General features: G+C 42.8%; 1 protein-coding gene across 1 annotated transcript in view; it reads left to right on the forward strand.

Moving 5' to 3' along the window:
* Positions 1-19,610, forward strand: part of LOC138301781 (taste receptor type 1 member 3-like) — a 69,603-nt gene that overhangs the window by 22,528 nt on the left and 27,465 nt on the right. The window contains exon 4 of the mRNA XM_069242284.1: positions 8,843-9,013. Within this exon, the coding sequence (XP_069098385.1) occupies positions 8,843-9,013 (171 nt within the window). The remainder of the gene's footprint in view (positions 1-8,842; positions 9,014-19,610) is intronic.

Consider the following 19,610-nt stretch of genomic DNA (forward strand, 5'->3'; position numbering starts at 1 on the left):
CAAAAATTTGACTTAAGGTTTGCATCGCTCTTGCACCACGTTGCGTGGTGCAAGAGCGATGCAAACTGGGTCATAAATAAGGCCCAGGGCTTCTGGTTGGCAAAGGTATGCACCCTTTCCAAGCAGGAACCACAATGCTAGACAGGGTAAGTCAGATACACAGCATAAATTAACCTGTGCTCACCCTCTGGTAGCGTGGCACAGAGCAGTCAGCCTTAACTTGAGAAGCAATGTGTAAAGTACATCTGCAACACTTCAAACAGTAACACAGTGACAATGCCACAAAACAACTCCACTCCAAGTTACAAATATAGATTATATTTATATAAACAAAACAGGACCATAACAACAAAAATCCAATAAGTAGAAATCGCGATATAGAATTTTTAAAGAATAAAATGTGAAAACAGGGCCTAGAAGCAATAAGCTCCTATTGGGTTAGCTGGTCACGTTGGACCAGAACAAAGTCAACAGTTCAAACCGGCCACGATAAAGTGCAGGCCGGCTACAAGACCTTTGCAGAGCCTGCTAAGCAAAAGTATGTTAATCCTTGTTCCCACATGAGATGTGTCAATGATCCTCACACAGTTGAGGTTTGGGACGTATTTCTCCATGCAACTTCAGCAATGCATTGATTCTGTTGAGCAAAGCGTCGGTTCCAAGTGCGGCAGTTCGGAATGCGCTGTGCTGGGATAATCAGCGCTGGGGTGGTGATGTGTCGATCTTCTCCACACAATGGCGGCAATGCATTGGTTCCAAAGCGGTGGGTCCGGAGACGATGCAGCAGTTCCGAGTCAGTCCCTGCAACAGCAGTGATGTATCAATCCCGATCTGGCAGCAGGTGATGTCTTGGTTCCGACCACACAATGGCGTGGATGTGCAGGTTCTGGCAGATGCAGCACTTTATACCCACATTTAAGGGCCCAGGACTGAATTGGCACCACTTTGCAGGGCAAGACTTACAGCGAGATGCTGTTTGTGGATTGAAGAGAAGTCTTTGTTGCCCCTGAGACTTCCGAACAGGAGGCAAACCATAATTCCCTTTGCGATACTTAGATTCTAGGATGTAGAGACATTCCTTCTTACGCCCAGGCAAGAGGCAGCAGGCCAGCACAGCAAAGTAGTTCAGCAATGTGGCAGTTCCTCCAGCAGAACAGCAGTCCTTCCCGGTACAATGTCCTCAGTTTCAGATGTGTTCTGAGTTCCTGACGTTTGAGGTCCAGTATGTATACCTAGTTGGGCCTTTGAAGTGGGGGAGACTTTAAAGAGAAGCCTTTGAAGTGCACAAGTCCCTTTCTTGCAACCCTTTGTGTGGAGACAGGACATAGCCCTTTCAGGTGTGTCAGCTCCTCCCTCCCACCCTCGTCAGGATGACCCATCAACATGCAGATGGCTACTCACTCACACCTACCCTGCCTTTGTGTGTGGCTGTCTAGAGGGAATAAAGTAAGCCAGCTGTCACAAATCCCAGACGTGTATTGGTGACAGGCAGAAGGCCTCGGATGGTTAAAGTAAGAAAATGCTGTCTTTCTAAAAGTGGTATTTTCAGAATCACAATTTAAAATCCGACTGCACAATAAGTTGTGATTTTAAATTATGATCCCAGAAACCTCAAACTTGGGGATCCCATTCTTTGAAAAGTGGAAATTATGCTTATAAAATGTGATAAGTTCACCCCAATGTTATCCTATGGGAGAGGTAGGCTAAACAGTAGTGAATAACACATTTAGGAGTATTTCACTACCAGGACATGTAAATCTTAAAAGTACATGTCCACTTTTTTAATACACTGCTCCCTGCTCATAGGCAGTCCAGGGCTTACCTTAGGGGTGACTTATGTGTAATAGAAAGGAATGTTTGGGCCTGGCAAGTAGGTTAACTTGCCAGGTTGACATGGCAGTTTAAAACTACACACACAGGCTCTACAGTGCCAGGCCTGAGACATGTTCAATGTTCTTCTTAAGTGGGTGCACAATCAATGCTACCAGACCACTAGTAGCATTTGTTTACTAGGCCCTAGGCCCATGTAGTGCACTTTAATAGGGACTTATAGATGAATCAAATATGCCAATTGTGGATAGACCAATGCTTCCATGTTCTAAGTAAAGAGCGCATGCACTTTAGCACTGGTTAGCAGTGGTAAAGTACCCAGATTCCTATAGCCAGCAAAAACGAAGTCAGCAAAAACAGTCAATAACAGGAGGTCAGAAGGCAGAAAGTCAGGGGAAACCACACCAAGGATGCCAGGTCTAACAATCTTGTTCACCGTTACTCAGCAAATAAAAAATGCTGAGAAAGATCAGCGTGATGTAATCACACTGATATAAAAGTAAAAACCTTGAGGGTTTGCAAAACCCACATACCCTGCTTGTTAGATATAAATTTATCCCAAACATTAGGGTACTTTTTTGCAAAGAAAACATTTCCATCAGAAATGCTGTACGCAATTACAAGGCAGTGCATGAGATTAGAGGTGTGGAGTGTTTACACAGATCAGTGATAAACGCAATTGCAATTGGCTATAAACTGAACACTACAATGACAGTGCATCACATACAAATTACATTATTGTGTTTTTTCTTCATTATAGATTTTACACTACCAGGCACAGGCGGTCATTACAACCCTGGCGGTCCAAGACCACCAGAGCTGTTTTAACGGAAGCACTGCCAACAGGCTGGCAGTGCTTCCAAGCTCATTATGACCGCCGGCGGTTTCCCGCCACATTTGCCCCGGCGGTGATAATCCGCCAGGGCAGCACTGCCCAGAGGATTACGAGTCCCCGACCGCCAGCCTTTTCGGCTGGCAGTACGGGGAGTCGCGGGGCCCCTGGGGGCCCCTGCTCTGCCTATGCCACTGGCATGGGCAGTGCAGGGGCCCCCTGACAGGGCCCCGTGCAGCTTTTCACTGTCTGCATAGCAGACAGTGAAAAGCGCGACGGGTGCAACTGCACCCGTCGCACGGCCGCAACACCGCCGGCTCCTGTGTTGCGGCCGAGATCCCCGCTGGGCCGGCGGGGATCTCACAATGACCGTGGCAGGAGTGCGGCTGCATTGGCGGCCGCCCGGCTGTCATATCTTGGTGGGCGGCTGAAGCCGCCCGCCAAGGTCATAATGAGGGCCACATTGTGTTGAAATGATCTGTCCTGTCCAGAATCGCACAATGTTTGTTCACGTCAGGATCTATAAGCACAAATTAGCCACAAGATCTTTAACCCACATAAAACAACATTACATTTCCTAAAATGAAACATTTCCAACAATATTTTTGACTAAGAGAAAAAGTGAATTGGGACGTACAGTGTAGGATGGATGCCCAATTGTTACATGTTCATCATGATCATGGATCTTAAAAGCAAAAGTGGTGTCAGAGAGTAATAAACAAGTAATAAAGTCAAGAGGGAGAATGTTCATTAGCTTATGAGTGGGTGAAGGATTTAGCGATGCCCAAGTTCTTGGCGTTCTTGAAAGACATCAGTTCTCTTCAGCAGAGTTCTGCAGATTTTGCTTGAGGTGGAGCCAAAACATATCCAGCTTCTCTGTGCACTTGGCGCCGTAGTATAGAATGGGTGCGCTCTCCCTGTTTGCACCATGGCACACCTTTAAACAGGTGCACTGGACGCAATAGAAATGGTGTGCCTTATTGCAACTGATGCCCCCTTCAGTAATACTACAGTACGTCTGGGGCACAAAAACAGGCATACACGCTAGCTGAACTCCATGGCACTGTATATATTATAACTCCTGATTTCCTGGTACCGGGTGTGACAAAGGTGGGACATCTTGGCCCATGAAATGTGAGGAAAGCTGATATAACTCTTCCTCCTGCAGGTAAGGGTAAGTAGGAGATGGAGAAAATGCCAATATGTGAAGTGAGTGGAGAGTCTGGGTTTGGGGCTCGGGTGGTGATGACTACAAAGGCAGTGGCTGCAAGTATGAGTCAGAGTGTGGGGTATTATAGTCTCCCTGCAGATGAGGGTTCAGGAACAGGGTATAATAGTTGTTCACTACAGCGGTGTCAGCAGTGGGAACAGTTTCCTGTTACTTTGGAGAGACTCTCAAACTGTCTCTCCCTTGTGAACATCACACATTATAAACCTAACAGGTGTCTAAAAAGTTTGGGACTTTACAAATTCTCATACTCCTATATTAGATGTATTTCAATGGATGGATCATCATAAACTTCCCTAACATAGAGGTTTAGTGGGGTCAAGGAGAAGTGCCAGTGACTTAGATTTGGTTTATTGTTATCTTCATGGACTGAGAAGTTATTTAATTAACTATGAGTCCATATTTAATTAATATTGTGAGGATTTATCACCAAGAGTCTCACTGGTTCTAAAATAGGTCTCAACTGATGCAGAATTTTATATATATTATATTAAATGAATTAATTTTGAACGCATTGCCATAGTAATTCTCAAATTCGGTAGGATCAAGCCTTAATGGAGTTGTTTTGGATAACGGGCATCAGGCATGTTGCTCCTACCACTACTGATCATACAGTCATTGCATACGTTCCATTCTTTCATGTAGGCTCTTTCTCAAAACAATTAGGGCCCAACTTATATGTTGGTAGAGAGCGGACTCCTTTGCAGTACAGTATCCTTTCAGTCACCATAATGGTCACACATATCAATTTAAAGGTGGGTGGACCTTTGGTGAAACCACAGCAGAGACCTTACACCCCTCAGGTGGCCCCACAGATTAAAGGCTGTCGGAGGGTGACCTATATGTCCACCCACCTAATTTAGATGGATGTAGATAAAGATCAGATTTCACTGTGCATCACCATCCAAGAAACCCTGGAGATAAGGGGAAGTGAAAATTGCAAAGTGCCCCCCTCACCATGGCAAATAACTCCCATGAGAAAGGGGGCATTGTTTTAATTTTCAAAAACAAAATCCCGCTTTTGAGTTTTGTTTTAGAAAAAAAAAAAAAAATGTAACTTAGGTGTATGGCTCTGTCATGTTTGACGGAGCAGTATGACAGATGTACAGTGCATTGAGAGCAACCGCCTTGATGAAGGTTCTGTCAATGCTACAAATGTCCATCAGCCAGATGGACATTTATAAATTTGGCAGTCAGGACCTCCGCCAGGACAATAGAGTAAAATACTCCATCGCTCTGTTGGAGGACTGCCTGACCGCCAGGCTTTAAATCGGGCCCTTAGATCCTGTGACTAGCTGAGCTTGGTCCCAGCTTATATCTAAATCACAGACTTCCATGGTTATCCTCTTGCCACTGACAGGGATTTTCTGACCGAATTTAGAGTTCCGTGGATGGGTTACTCCGTCACAAACGCGACAGATAGTCCGCCCAACCTTTTACAAGTGCCATATAATATCTGTCACATATAGAAGTCATTTAGGACTCATCAGGTGTCACAGCTGCAACCCCTGGCTTGCTCCCTGCTACCCATGGCACTTCTTTGTGACCCCTGGCCTCAGAGGTGGCAAACGCTGTCCCAAAAAGTAGGATAAACATTCCTGTGATTGAGCCCCCGTCCCTTGATGCTGCTCCCACTGGGATCCAATTCTTCAAAATAGGTAAATTCAGCAGAAGACTGCCACTCTTCTGAATAAAAAACTTACCACATTTCTTTATTATGAATACATGAAAAATTATGTTACAACCATACTTTCACATTTGTGCTTAGAGTCATCAAGTGATTACGAATAAAAATGCTTTAACAATCTTAACAATGCTGTAAGCCAATAACATTTTAGTTCTATAGCAAAATATCCTTTAGTTCAAAAGCAAATGTGTAAAGTTTCCCCTACATATTATGTCAGCACTCTAATTATAATAGAGCTGCATATAAAAGAGGCATGATTTATGTTAGTAACTGCTGTGTTATACTAACTGTTATCTTATTAGGGGTTCTTAATCTCAGGGGCAAAGGTCATATGATTTAACTGCCTATGATGTTATAAATCAAATGATGTGTGATCTCACTTCCGCTCGTTCTAGCATTCTCGTGAATGACACCCATGCCATCACGTTTATTACAGAATAACCCACCTGCCAAACTCTCAATTAGGCCCTGTGTTATTAAAATATTTGCTGTACATAATATTGTGAACCACTAGATTTAATGGAGGCCACGCCAATCTTGTGGCCTTTAAATTCAGCAGTTTTGGGGCCACGTCTTTGATGCTGGGTGCTTTGCTTTTATTGTAGGTGCACGTCATGTAGCTCGGTGTCCAGTGGAACAAATGCTGCTTAACCTGCAGCTCGATATGCAATGTAGGGTTGGGGGGGGAGTGGGGCCGGGAGAGGAGTTAGATTGGTGGTCTACAGCTTTGATCAAAGTTATAATTTCCATCTGTAATGCATGCATTATCTTAATAGATATGGTGCATAGTGCTGAAGGAGATAGGTGACAGAGGAAAGCATAAATGGTGAAATACATAGGTTAAAAAAGGTCTTCACAGCCTTTCTGCCAAAATATCTGTGATCTTCCTTTTGTCTCTTCTATGGTAGCCAATAGTAATGTTAGTAACAGTAATGACAGCATTAAGTGTTGTCTCAATATGGGGCAAAGCAGACTGTCCAGGGTGTTAGGATATTTGATGTGGGCTCTAGTTTGGGCTCAATGACTTACTCTAAGCTGTCCTCTTCGGCACCCACTTAGGTGTCTCTCTCCTGTCTTGTGTTGGGCATATTTACCCCTTTAGTGTCCTTGTAGTAGTAATGGATGGTAATACATGCTTGCGTTACGGTATGAGCTCACTGGTCTCAGTGACAGCTGAAAGCAACAGATAACAGGAAGGGAATGAAGGGAGTAGGAATATCCAACTTGTTGGATGTTTTGTTGAATGACACCACTCTTACTTGCTCGCCTTCTGCCTTCCTCACTCCAGTCTAATTCCAGTCTTGCCCACATACACTAATAGATCCGTAGCCGCAGAAACGACATGTTGGGGCCCAGTGCTCCTACACGACTCCCTTCAATGGCTTCAGGAAGGTTCTAAGCCTTTATCTATCTGGGGACTGTAGGGCTTGTCAGCTTTCTAGGATATGGTGTTCTGCTGTACTAATTTGTCAGAACCACAGGCATTATCAAAGGCATATTGTACATTTTCTGGCTGCCTATCTGTATTTCTATGTTAATTTCTCATGCTTCTATCACACAAGTACATTGCACCTTCGGAGATGATGGTCTGTTGAGCACCCATCCCCTCTCCCATCAGCTCACCACTTACCACTGACCAGGAAATGCATCGAAAAATAAAGTATACATAAAGAGAAAGAGGTAGAAGAAGCCTACCTCTCTACAAGATTGGTAACTATGGAGATTTCGGCTTGATTGACTGAACTCTCAGCGAGTGAGATCTCTCCTGTCCTCAACTGCATCATTGTCTCCTTAAACCGTGAGTTACCGCACTCTTGACTGAAGAAGGTTTCTGCCACACCCTCTAAGAAAATTGACAGATATAAAAGTGGGCAGAGAGCGCAATCAGTAGTACACTGAGGCCCTCATTAGGACCTTGGCGGCAAATGCCGCCTACTGACACGGTGACAGCAGGCAGCATACAGTCGCTGTGGCTACCAACCATCCATGCCATTATGACCGTAGCTGGAATTCCGCCAGAAGGCTGGCGGAATTCTGGCGACGGTCATGGCGGCAGACGGCGGTAAGGTGGCGCTGCTGTCAGCAGCAGCACTCCGCCAGAAAAACACCGCCTACCGTATCATGGCCTGGCGATGTTTTGCTGGTGGACGCTGCTGCTGGCGGACGCTGCTGCTGGCAGCAGCACCGCGTCCCGTCTCCTGCCAGAGGACCCCCTGCAAGCAGGTAAGTCAGGTTCTACGACAGGAGCGGGGGTGCTGAGTAGTGTTGTGTGCGTGGGGGTATGTGACTCTGTGTGAATGCGTGCATGCATGTGTAATGCGTGTGCGCATGAGTGGGTGTGTGTGTACATGCATGTTGTGTCGTGTGCTTGCATGTGTGCCTGGATGTATGTTCGTGAGTGTTGCTGTGAGTGTGTATGAATGTATGCATGCATGGGTGAATGTGTTTATGAGTGTGTGTATGGGTGTGTATGTATGTGCGTGCATGTGTGTATATGTGGAGTGGGGGCTGGGGTGGGAGGGGGAGGGGGATGATGGGGGAGCACTCTATGGAGGGGGAGGGGGGCGGAGGAGACCCCATCAGTGGAATTCCCTGGCACTGATAGTGCCTACTGCCATGGTTTCCGTGGCAGTACAGAAACCACGGAAACCATGGCGGTGGGCGGGGTCAAAATGCCATGGGCGGCCTAGTGACGGCTGCCGGACTGGAGACTAATGTCTCCAGCCCGGCAGTCATTACCGCAGTGGCAGTCCGTGTGTTGACTTGGCGGTTTGGCTTTGGCCAAACTGGCAATATCATTATAGTGGAGGTAGGTACCACCAGCCTGTTGGTGGTAATACCTCCACTATAACACCGGCCGCCGGGGTCATAATGACCCCCTGAGTGTGCAAGCTACCCCGTCTGATTGTCCGCCTAGGAAGTGTTTGTATCTCTGTGGTGGCTTCCTCTGCTTCCCCAGTTCATTGTTGTCGTACACCAACTCGTATGGTTGAGTGTCCCAAATGCTTGAGGTAGATACTCATTAAAAGCCTCTGAAAAATTCTGAAACAGTGCCCTCATTGGCTTCATTCTACCAGTCAACTACTCACTCACCAGCAAGTACAAAAGTGAAAGAGCTCCTAAGGGAATTGTTCTCAATAATTAAAATAATTAGATTATTGCTGGTTGTAACATAAGTGCAACATATTGATGTAGATATGTATGAGTAATATTTAGTAAAGGAGTTAATAAGCAATTATTTAACATATCTTCTTTCTATGTTTAGTTGCTGGAGGCAGTGAAGAAGGTGAATTTTACAATCCTCAATTCCTCCTTCTACTTTGACCAATACGGTAACCCCAATGTTGGGTATGATGTTGTGACTTACAGCACAGGTGTAATGGGGTTCAGGAAGATCGGAGAGTATAATGGAAAATTGGATATCAATGACTCACTGGTAAACTGGCGGACACAAAAAAATCAGGTCTGTAGGGTGGATATATATTTATTCTTACCATAAAACTTCAGTTGTTAAATTGTTTTTTGCATCTGTGTACCATGCACCTATATTTGCCCTATGTTCCTTCTTGGGACTCTATCACAGTGAGCATTGAAAGTTCCAATTTAAGATCCATTTGCCCTGGTTTGGAGCTGAGCATCATTAGTTTATCCCCTTTCACAGTGGTAATGGTGGTTTGTCACTTGGACTTCAAATGCATGTGGCCCATTTAGCTGGAAATATAGATGCATTTACCAACATCTCTGAGTTACTAAAGAGCACAATAAAACACAGGACAATAAATATAATGCAAAGTAAAATAACAACACACAAATCATAAAAGGGCACCACACAACACAACAAAACAGTGAAAAGTGAATGCAACACACACCCCATAGTAAAACACAGCAACACAATGCAATAATGCTGAACAACAGAACAGTACCACAAAAACAATTCAGCACACATCACCACAGCAACAAAACACAACACAGCAAACATGCACAAATGATCTTGCCACATACTACCACTTTCACAAATCTGCATTCATAATCTAATGTTAAAAGTTGTTTACACTAAGCAATGCATTGATTACCAACAAGAACATTTAATAGCTCCAGTGAAAATTGTTTTGTGATCCGGCACTATTTGTTCAACGTACAGTCATGATTACTGTGTAAGAAAACAGTATCCATTCTAACACCCAACATCACAAACTGTAACTGATTCAACTTTGCTGCTTATTTTATGATATTATCTGATTATATTATTAAATGCAATATGATTTTAAAATATGTTAGAATTCATGTGCAACCTTCAATGTGCAATGGAGAAATGTGTTATTTGAAAACATAATGCAAAACTTGAGAGTAACTTTACCTCTCATTGCTCCCAAGATCCCCGGTGTGTAGTTTAATGTCTAGGGCTCGTTGACTTAAACTTGGAGCAATCAAAACCATCATCCTATCACCCATGATTTGCGAGTTTTCCTGGTTACGAGATATGCTATTTCAAAAATCCTTGTCTATGGTCCTCTCTGTGACAGATGAGTGCAAGCCAATTCCTTGAGTAATCAAGTATTCACAAAAATTAAAAATGCTTTAACAAAGAAATGCAACAATGACAAACACAAATGAAATGGTAAATTGGAAATTACAAATTTAACATATTTAACAGGCATACATTTCCGTATTTGAAAATGAGACATACAAGTGCATTTGCACTTGAATTGTTTACTTCATTGGGAAATATTGGGTGATATTTTCTCTAGTAATGCACATCTTCCCTTACATCTCAATTCGCAGAGTATTCCCTTTCCCCCACAGTGTACAGGAGCAAATCTACAATGTGTCTAGGAACCAGTCTGGCACATTGCTGTTCAGTACCCACATTTCTATGGTTGTTTGACAACCTTTGTTGGTGGACCCAACCTGCAATCGCACTAGGGATCAGATTTGGGATCAGATTCGGTCACGTGTAAATTCCACCACACTCATTTTATTAGCAAAGGTCTCTCTTGTGGGGGCAAAATTCACCCACTCTTGACTCTGTGGAGGACATGTGTATTTTCAGAATTTATGTAGTGAATTCAGAAGCAAAAAAAAAACCTATGTGATTTGGCTCTGAAGAGATAACAAGAATATACAATAAACACATCTCTAGATCTTAAGGGATAGGAGGAAATATTAACTACATGCAAGAGTGAAAGTCTTCCTGTGTAGTTTAGTTTAGGTGTTTTGTAAAGTATTGCATTAACCCCAAAGCAATATCATGGAGCTAAGAAACTAACTCAGAGCTCGAAAGACATTACAACCAAGAAAAAGCCATAAAACAATAGATGAAATGACAAATATAACACCACATCTTCAGGGCAGGCAATTCCAGTCCATAGCCACTGAAACTGAAAATGTTTTGGAAGTGAAGTTTAGGACCAGAGAAGAGCTGTTTATTATGTGATCTTAATTATTTGATTGAGTCAGCAGCCCAAAACAGAGCTCGACGATGAGAAGATGGCTCTGTGCACCAGACACATAGATTTAAAGAGGATGCATGCTTAAGCAGGCAACCAATGTAAAGAAGCTAGTGCTGGAGATATGTGGCCTCTCATCTTCAATCTAAGCACTCATTTAGTTGCATTATTATAAATGAGGTGAAGCTTGAGCATGAAATGCTCTGAAAGACCAAGGTAGATTGAACAATAAGCAAGACACAATCAAACAAAGGGTTAATAACCTAGACCTCGTGAGAAAATGAAACCAGATATAAAATATGCTTCCAAAAGCAGAATTGCAAACAGCATTGACTTGATTCAATAGGGAGAGATTTTTTCCATGCAAATTGTTTATTGTCCAGAAGGATAGACAGACCCAAGAATGGTGGCCAGAACGAGAGGTCCCAGAGAACAGAGTCAGGGGCTGGACAAAGTATCTTTATCTGGTCCCCATGCGACATAAAATGTCAATCCTACAAGTTTGGACAGACAATTGTAGAATTCAGACTTTGGGCCTGATTCCGAGGCCGGCGGGCGGCGGTCACCGCCCGCCTGGCGGGAACCGCCATATGGCCGCTCCGCGGTCGAAAGACCGTGGAGGCCATTCAGGCTTTCCCGCTGGGCTGGCGGGCGACCGCCAGAAGGCCGCCCGCCAGCCCAGCGGGAAAACCCTCCCCACGAGGATGCCGGCTCCGAATGGAGCCGGCGGAGTGGGTATGTGCGACGGGTGCAGTTTGCACCCGTCGCGTATTTCAGTGTCTGCATTGCAGACACTGAAATACACAGTGGGGCCCTCTTACGGGGGCCCCTGCAGTGCCCATGCCATGGGCATGGGCACTGCAGGGGCCCCCGGGGCCCCGCGGCACCCCCTACCGCCATCCTGTTCCTGGCGGGAGACCCGCCAGGAACAGGATGGCGGGAGGGGGTGTCAGAATCCCCATGGCGGCGGAGCGCGCTCCGCCGCCATGTAGGATTCTGCAGGGCAGCGGGAAACCCGTGGGAGACCGCCGGTTTCCCGCATCTGACCGCAGCTGAACCGCCGCAGTCAGAATGCCCTGCGGGGCACTGCCGGTCTGTCGGCGGTGCTCCCGCCGACCCTGGCCCCGGCGGTCTGAGACCCCCTAAATGATAAGAGAGAATAAGTCGAGATGCAGTTGCTAGGATATAATGAAACATCCTGGAAATTTGATTTTAATAAACAATACAATTATACTATAAGACAGGCAATGAAAGAGAAAGATTCTACAGCCTTACAGGATTTACACAGCTTTTGCCAGATGAAAATGCAGCAAGAGTCACTGAATCAATCACGTGAAAAATAAATATGTAAAAAGATAAAACAAAATTCAAGATTAAAGAAATAGAAAATTACCTTTGTCCACGTATATAAGGACAAAACTAAACTTTAGCACGAAGATTAAATTGACAAAAAATAATAGCTTTCCCAGCTATCACGGCTAAGTGTAATAATCAACAGTCATATGTATTATTGGTCTGGTTGCATTGAAAATGCTGTGTTTTCACTACGTCTGTGATATAACCTGGCCAGTTCTTTGCATTGGGACGGAGGTATCAATTGGGCACTGCTCCAAATAGCACGTCACAAGGATTTGCAGAAATCATGTTTTACCAACACTTTTGATAATATTTGCAGTCAGCTGCAAACGCTTAGCAGGAGTTCTGCAAGAGACAGCAAAACCAAATGTAAAAAATGCAAAGATTACAACTCCTTGATGAGACAAAGTTTGCAATGTCAATTAAGTAGTGTTGTGTAAAATAGATAATTGAGTCATCATATGTTCCAAATGCCCACTTTGTGATCCCATCTACACTCACAGCTGTAATTCACACTTGTGGTGCTGGCTCACATGGTACTGCATAGCGCCAAATTGATGAATCATGATGCAGTTTTACTTTGTCAGTGACGTAATATAATCATAACCTACCAGAAGATTCATCACTAATTTTAATATGCATGGAGATGGGAAAATGTGTGATAATCAAGCTAGTGGATGTATTTCCACAAGAATCACAAGAACACAGCCTTATAAACAAGCCCAAGAGTAAGTTTTAATTCAGGAGTCTCCAACCTTACATGTAAGAAGAATTGCTTATGTTTAATGAAAACCTTCCCAAGCTACCAACTCTGTTGTAATAGTGACCATATCAGACACAATTACATTACTCGACATCCCCCTGCCATGTCTTTGTACGCCTCTATTTTCTCAATAGCTCTTTCTCTAACTCTTCTTATCACTCTATCTACATATTTGTTTCTCCATATCTCTCTTAACCTCTCTCTCCATAAATTTCAAGGGAACATACAACATAGCTCAGTGATTTAAGGACTTGCTGATGAGATATGAAAATTCCACACCTTACTTAAAAATAAAAGCTCTGGCACTCCAACAGGTTGATGCTCCATGTATTTATGAAAATATAAAGTATACAAGAATTTGATGCATTTTGGCTCTGTAGTCACAAGCTTGAATCTAATTAAATCAGAGTAGCTCATGAGCTCCTGGTAGCTCACCAGCAGCCTCAAAGTAGAACTCCTATGTGCAGCACAGATTATTAAAGTAGAAAATGTGTGCACTTTCAGATGTCACCAGCTGTTTGGAGAAAAGAATGTAACAATTTACAAACATTTCTTAAAACTGATATTTGAATGATAAATCATGAACCTATCTAGCTGTAGAGTGAAGAGATTTTAAGTATAGAGGTGTAGCACCCGTGATGATATGTAATCATGAAGTGCACTCCATAAGTATTTTCCACAAACATTTACTTTACTTGAAATATTGTGTTAACGTAGGTTATAAAAAGGAGTAATTCATGTGTTTCAGAAATGTGATTATTGGCATTTTGGAAATATAAATAAAAATGTCCAAAATGTATTTTCTGGTTTGCAGTACTGTACTGAGGAGATTATATATCTTTTGTGATTTATGATGATTTTAAGTTTTAGACACCATATTGTGAAATTAGTATTTCGATATAAAACATTTCATAAATAGGCTTGACCTATTAAATGTCTGGAATTACATAAATCCCAGGATTCCATGACTTAGGGCATCTTTATGAGTTTTTCGGGCTGACCGTCGGCCCACCAGACCAGCGGAGCGACAACCGCTGCAAAGCTGGAGGTCTTCCCCCAGCCCTATTAAAATGTTTGCACCATGCTGAATGGCAAAAACCTCCATATTAGGAGGTGTTTGCCGGTCAGCCTTATGGAAACAGAGCAACGGCCTCAGGGAGCCAAGGCCAATGCCGTCACACAGAGTCTGCCCCCAGCATACTCAGAATGCTGAGGGCCACAGGAAGAGTGCTGGGCAGTGCAGAGGTCTCCCTGTGGCCCTCAGCACTACCTTTCTGCCAGCCTTTTCATGCCGGGGTCCCCGCCATGAAAAGGCTGGCAGAAAGGGGAGCTGTGATCACGATGGTGGTGCTGAACTCAGCGCCTTTGTGGCTGACCACGACTTTGACTGCCGCCAACCAGTCGGGATCTGTGATCCTGGTGGTGGCGGTGGTCTCCTGGTGGTCCGACCACCAGGGTTGTAATCTGGCAGTTGGACCGCCAGTAGTGCGGAGGTCTGACAGTGAGTTTGGGGGTCTCATGACTGCCAAACTCATAATGAGGCCCTTAGTTTCAGGACAGCAGGATTCTCCCAACCAAATAAACATTCAAGTATTTCATGAACTAGATATTTTAAAGGTATAATTGTACTTACATTTTTATTTGGTTCACTACTTATTGATTACCGACATCTTTAATGAGTATTTATTAGAGTCAACTTATTTATACACCGATGGTAGGGCTCACTTAAGCTTTGGCTAATAGCCCACCAGGTGAGTGGAGGACTGGCCTCCACTCCTCTGCAGTGGACCCAACTTCCTTCATATTTGGAGGGGATATCTATGCACTCAGTGCATCTCGTGGTGCAGAGGATAAACTGAAGAAGGAGAAGAACATTGAGCAGGTACCCAGCTTGTTTATGAGGTCAACGGTTTCCACCAGGGAACCACTAAATGATGCTTTAAGAGAGAACTGCTGATTTTTGCCAGCTGTCCTGTTCCACCAAATTCTAAGTGAAGCCTGTGGCTTTAAGGGCAGAGCTCTTTTACATGTAAGTGCTTATTTGGAACTACAATTTCATTTTCCCTAAAATGCCTCTCAACTTAACCTTTCCTATTAGAAATCTACCTAAATCTTTAATTCAAAGAATAGGAATTTTAAAAATGAAACAACTTAAGTCATTGTTGGTTGTTGATTTTTAAATACACATTTACGATTATTTTTTATACACTATAGGTTTAATTTAGGACCATGCATTACTCATGGTATTTGAGGTCCTTTTCTTTTGAAACAATCTCAATGATGAACTGGAGGAACAAATAAAAGAGTACAGAACTCTACAAGCCACTCACTTGCATTGGTGGTCCGTTGGTGGCACATAATAACCGTAGTGGTTCGACCGACAGCTCCGCCAGGATCTTGGATCCCAGGGGACTGGCAGTGGTGGAGATCCTAATCCACCAGGGCGACTTTGTTCTCTGCCAGCCTTTTCATGGCAGTAACACCACCATGAAAAGGCTGGTGGAGGACAGGTACAGGGGACCAAAGGGGGACCCCTGCACTGCCCATGCACTTGGCATAGACTGTGCAGGGGCACCCCTGCCCAGCACTGTTGCAATGTTCACTGTCTGCTTTGCTTTGCAGACAGTGAACATTGCGAGGGTGTTGGTGCACCCTGCTGGCTACAGCATTGGTGTTGGCTCGATTACGAGCCGGTGACAATGCTGTAGCCTGTTTGCCACTAGGCTGGTGGGCAGAAATCTAGGTTTTGGCATGCCAGCCTATCGGGAAACTCTTAATTGGTACAGAGGGGGGAGATAGCCAGTGTGGCGGCAACCTCCCTGTTGGAAGTTTATCAGACAGTAAAAAACATCCGCCGAACTCCTAATGAGGCCCTGTATGTCTTTGGAAGGGTTAGATGTACTATTCTCTCTTTGATGTATGCCACAGTAGGAAACGTGTTGAAATTGGCAGTGATTTTGTTTACTCTTCCCACTCCAACCTGAGCAACACTGAGGAAAGTGTTGTACTTTGGAGGAGTCAGATTTACTACTCCGACTCCAACCTGAGCAATAGTAGGGAAAATGTTGGACTTTGGAGGGGTCAGATTTACATTTCTCACACTAACGTTAGCAACATAAGGAACGTGTTGGACTTTTTTTTGAGAGGTCAGATTTACTATTCACACTCCAATCTGGACAACAGTTACTCCAAAGTAAGCAACAGTTGGGAAAGTGTTGGAATATGGAGGGTCAGGTGTACTATTCCCAGTCCCAAGTAAGCAACATTAGGGGAAGGGTAGGACTTTGTAATGGTTAGATTTACTATTTTCACTTTGATATAAGTGTTGGTTGGGAAAGTGTGACAGGTTGGAGGCATCAGATTTACCATTCCCACCATGATATATCAAACAGTAAAGAAAGTGTTGGACTCAGGAGGGTTGAAGTTCATTATCCGCACTCTAACCTGAGCAACAGTGGGGAAAGTTTTGGGCTTTGGGGGAGTCAGATTTACTTTTCCCACTATAACCTGAGCAATAACAGGGAAAATGATGGATTTACAATTCTCATTCCGAAGTAGCGATCAGTAAGGAAAGTGTTTGACTTTGTAGGGGTTGTATTTACTTTTCCCACTCAACAGTAGGTAAAGTGTTGGACTTTAAAGGGGTAAGAGTTGCTATTTCCACTCTGTAAGCAATAGCAGGGAAAGATTGGACTCTGGAAGGGTTACATTTACTATTCCCACTCCAAAGTAAGCAACAGTTGGGAAAGTGATGGACTTTGGAGGGTCAGATTCACTGGCCCATTCCAAAGTAAGCAACATTAGAGGAAGGGCTGAAATTTGTAAATTTTAGATTACCTTTTCCGCTTTGATATAGGCAACAGTAGGAAAAGTGTTGTAGTTTGTAGGGATTACATTTACTATTCCCACTATAACATAACTAACAATATGGAACCTTTTGGAGACTGGACGGGTCATATTTATTATTCCCACTCCAACAAGAGCAACGGTAAGAAAAGTACTCGAATTTTGAGGGTCCAGATTTACTATCCATGCTCCAACCTGAGCAACTGTAGGGAAAGTATTGGCCTTTGGAGGGGTCAGATTTTCTAATCCCACTCTGACATAGCCAACAATAGGGAAAGTGTTGGATTTTGGAGGGGTTAGAACTACTATTCCCACGCCAGTTTATACAACAGTAGGAAAAAAATTAAATTTAGAAAACTCTGACTTTATTTCCTCTGTCCTAAATTAATTCAAAATATCACCCATATATGTATGATAAATAAACATAAATGAATTTCATTAAGCAAAATAAGAACATAATTTTAACAGAAAATGACTTATTTAAAGTATACAAAATGAAATGAATATATAAAAATTTAATTAATATATAAAAATAGGCATACAATTATATTTAAATACATACATACATTATATTTAAATCCATACATATCAGTTAAAAAAAATAAAAAAATGAAAATAATTCCCATTGTATTGTTCTAAAAGTTCAATAACCACCAAACAAATTGAACTGAAAAACACATTACACCTTATTTATAAATATAATAACGCCATTATATTAATCATGATACAGAAAACCCCCTTAAACTTATTTTTTTACTAAATATCCAAATTAATAAAAGCAATCAAATATAACGATTTCATCAAATCAACCACTATTAATAAATATTGCCATATTGTTCTAATTATATTTTACACTACTAAAATACATAATTAATTATCTAATAATCTAATTAAACACCCTATACAAAAATGTATACTAGGTTAACAAATAAATATTTAAAATGTTTCCTATGTTATTCTCCATCAAACTAACCCCCTAAAAACATATTCACATAAAAGAAGTTATCAAATTAGTTAAAAAAATAAAACCACACTAAAATATAATATAAAATATAATTAAACATACTTGACATTAAATGAATAACAACCTGTAACAAAAATGACTAAATCTCAACTAAATAATTAAAACACAGTAATACATACAAGTATATTAAAATAACAGACATAAAAGACTTTAAAATCCATATTCTTACCTTCTTTATTCTGTTCCACAATATTTTTGACATCACAATAATTTTGGCATGGTATGTGTGTTTCATGATATTTTTTAAACAATCTTTTGGTCAATTACTGTTCAACTACTAACATGTTTAGCATTCATCAATGTTTAGGGACCTCTAATGCACCACTGTATTTTACCATATGAGCCCGTCATCCATTGTTGATACTTGAGGTCCTCTTTTTACTGCAGCCTGCTGAGTGATTTAACACTCAGCAGGATGCTGTTTCTTAGATCAAGGTTTGCTGCTCTACACATAAGGCATGGCATCCTACATATGTACTTCTTTATGGTTCTGTGGTTTCCTTTTTGACACTATGGACTGATGAGGGTAACCCCGTTCTCTTTCTTCGCTCTTCCCATATTTTAGCCTTTTAGTAAGGGCACCACCAGGAGTAGCAAAGATAGGTTTGTGTGTCATCCAAGTACCTGGGTGTGCTAATGTTCTGGTTGGGTAGGAGTGCAGAGGGTGCTTTCAAGTATGTAGAGGCTAGGGATACCCATCCACAGAATGCAACTGGCCCCTAGGAGGTGGATGCTACTGTCAACATACTAAGTAAAACAAACAAAAGGGTGGGCGTGGAGGATCGTGGCTGTTTGAGTCTTATAACATTGAGCTCAGGACCTTTAAGTGAAACATCCACAAAAGACAGGAATTCAAGTCAAAACCATAAGGGTTTATGCAAAATTGTTTATTACAGAATGAACAAAAAGTCATTCGTTACATCATGGGGAATCATCAAAATGAAAATATGCAAGACAAGTAATAAGATCACTCTGTAGACACGTAGCAGCCAGAAACAATGCATGGTTCAGCAAGAAACCCAACACAAACCCTGCCTCAATAGAAAGTCCAAAGACGCCTAGCCCAAATCAAATGACAGACATACGTAGAGTCAGCGCAGTTAGAAGAGAAGCCTAAGAGCATACGTATAAATTAACATTAACAGACAGGCCGACATAGAGCCTACACCGTAAGAAATCAGGAAAATGTCTGGCACATATCCCAAAAACACCATATTTCATAAGGTTTTACACCACATACCACAGTCTTAGGGCCTTATTACGATATTGGTCATCCAGCACGTGGACAGCCAAAGCAGTGGTGATGAGACCACTGTCATACTGGCGGCCTCACCCCCTGCCGTATTACAATTTTTCCACCTGGCTGACCGGAAGAAACATCATATTACTACATTTCCACTGGTCCGCCCAGATGAAACAGTGTGACAGCATTGGCCTTGGCTCCCGATGATAATGCAATCTCACAACAGCAACCTTGGAATGGACACTGTCTGCACTGCAGACAGTGCCCATTCCATGGGTGCTGACAGGGCGGCCCCTGCATTGACCATCCCATGGGCATAGCCAGTAGAGGGGCCCCCTGTGATCCCCAGCACTG

Source organism: Pleurodeles waltl, chromosome 6 (genome assembly GCF_031143425.1).
Source record: "Pleurodeles waltl isolate 20211129_DDA chromosome 6, aPleWal1.hap1.20221129, whole genome shotgun sequence".
Classification (NCBI taxonomy): Eukaryota; Metazoa; Chordata; class Amphibia; order Caudata; family Salamandridae; genus Pleurodeles; species Pleurodeles waltl.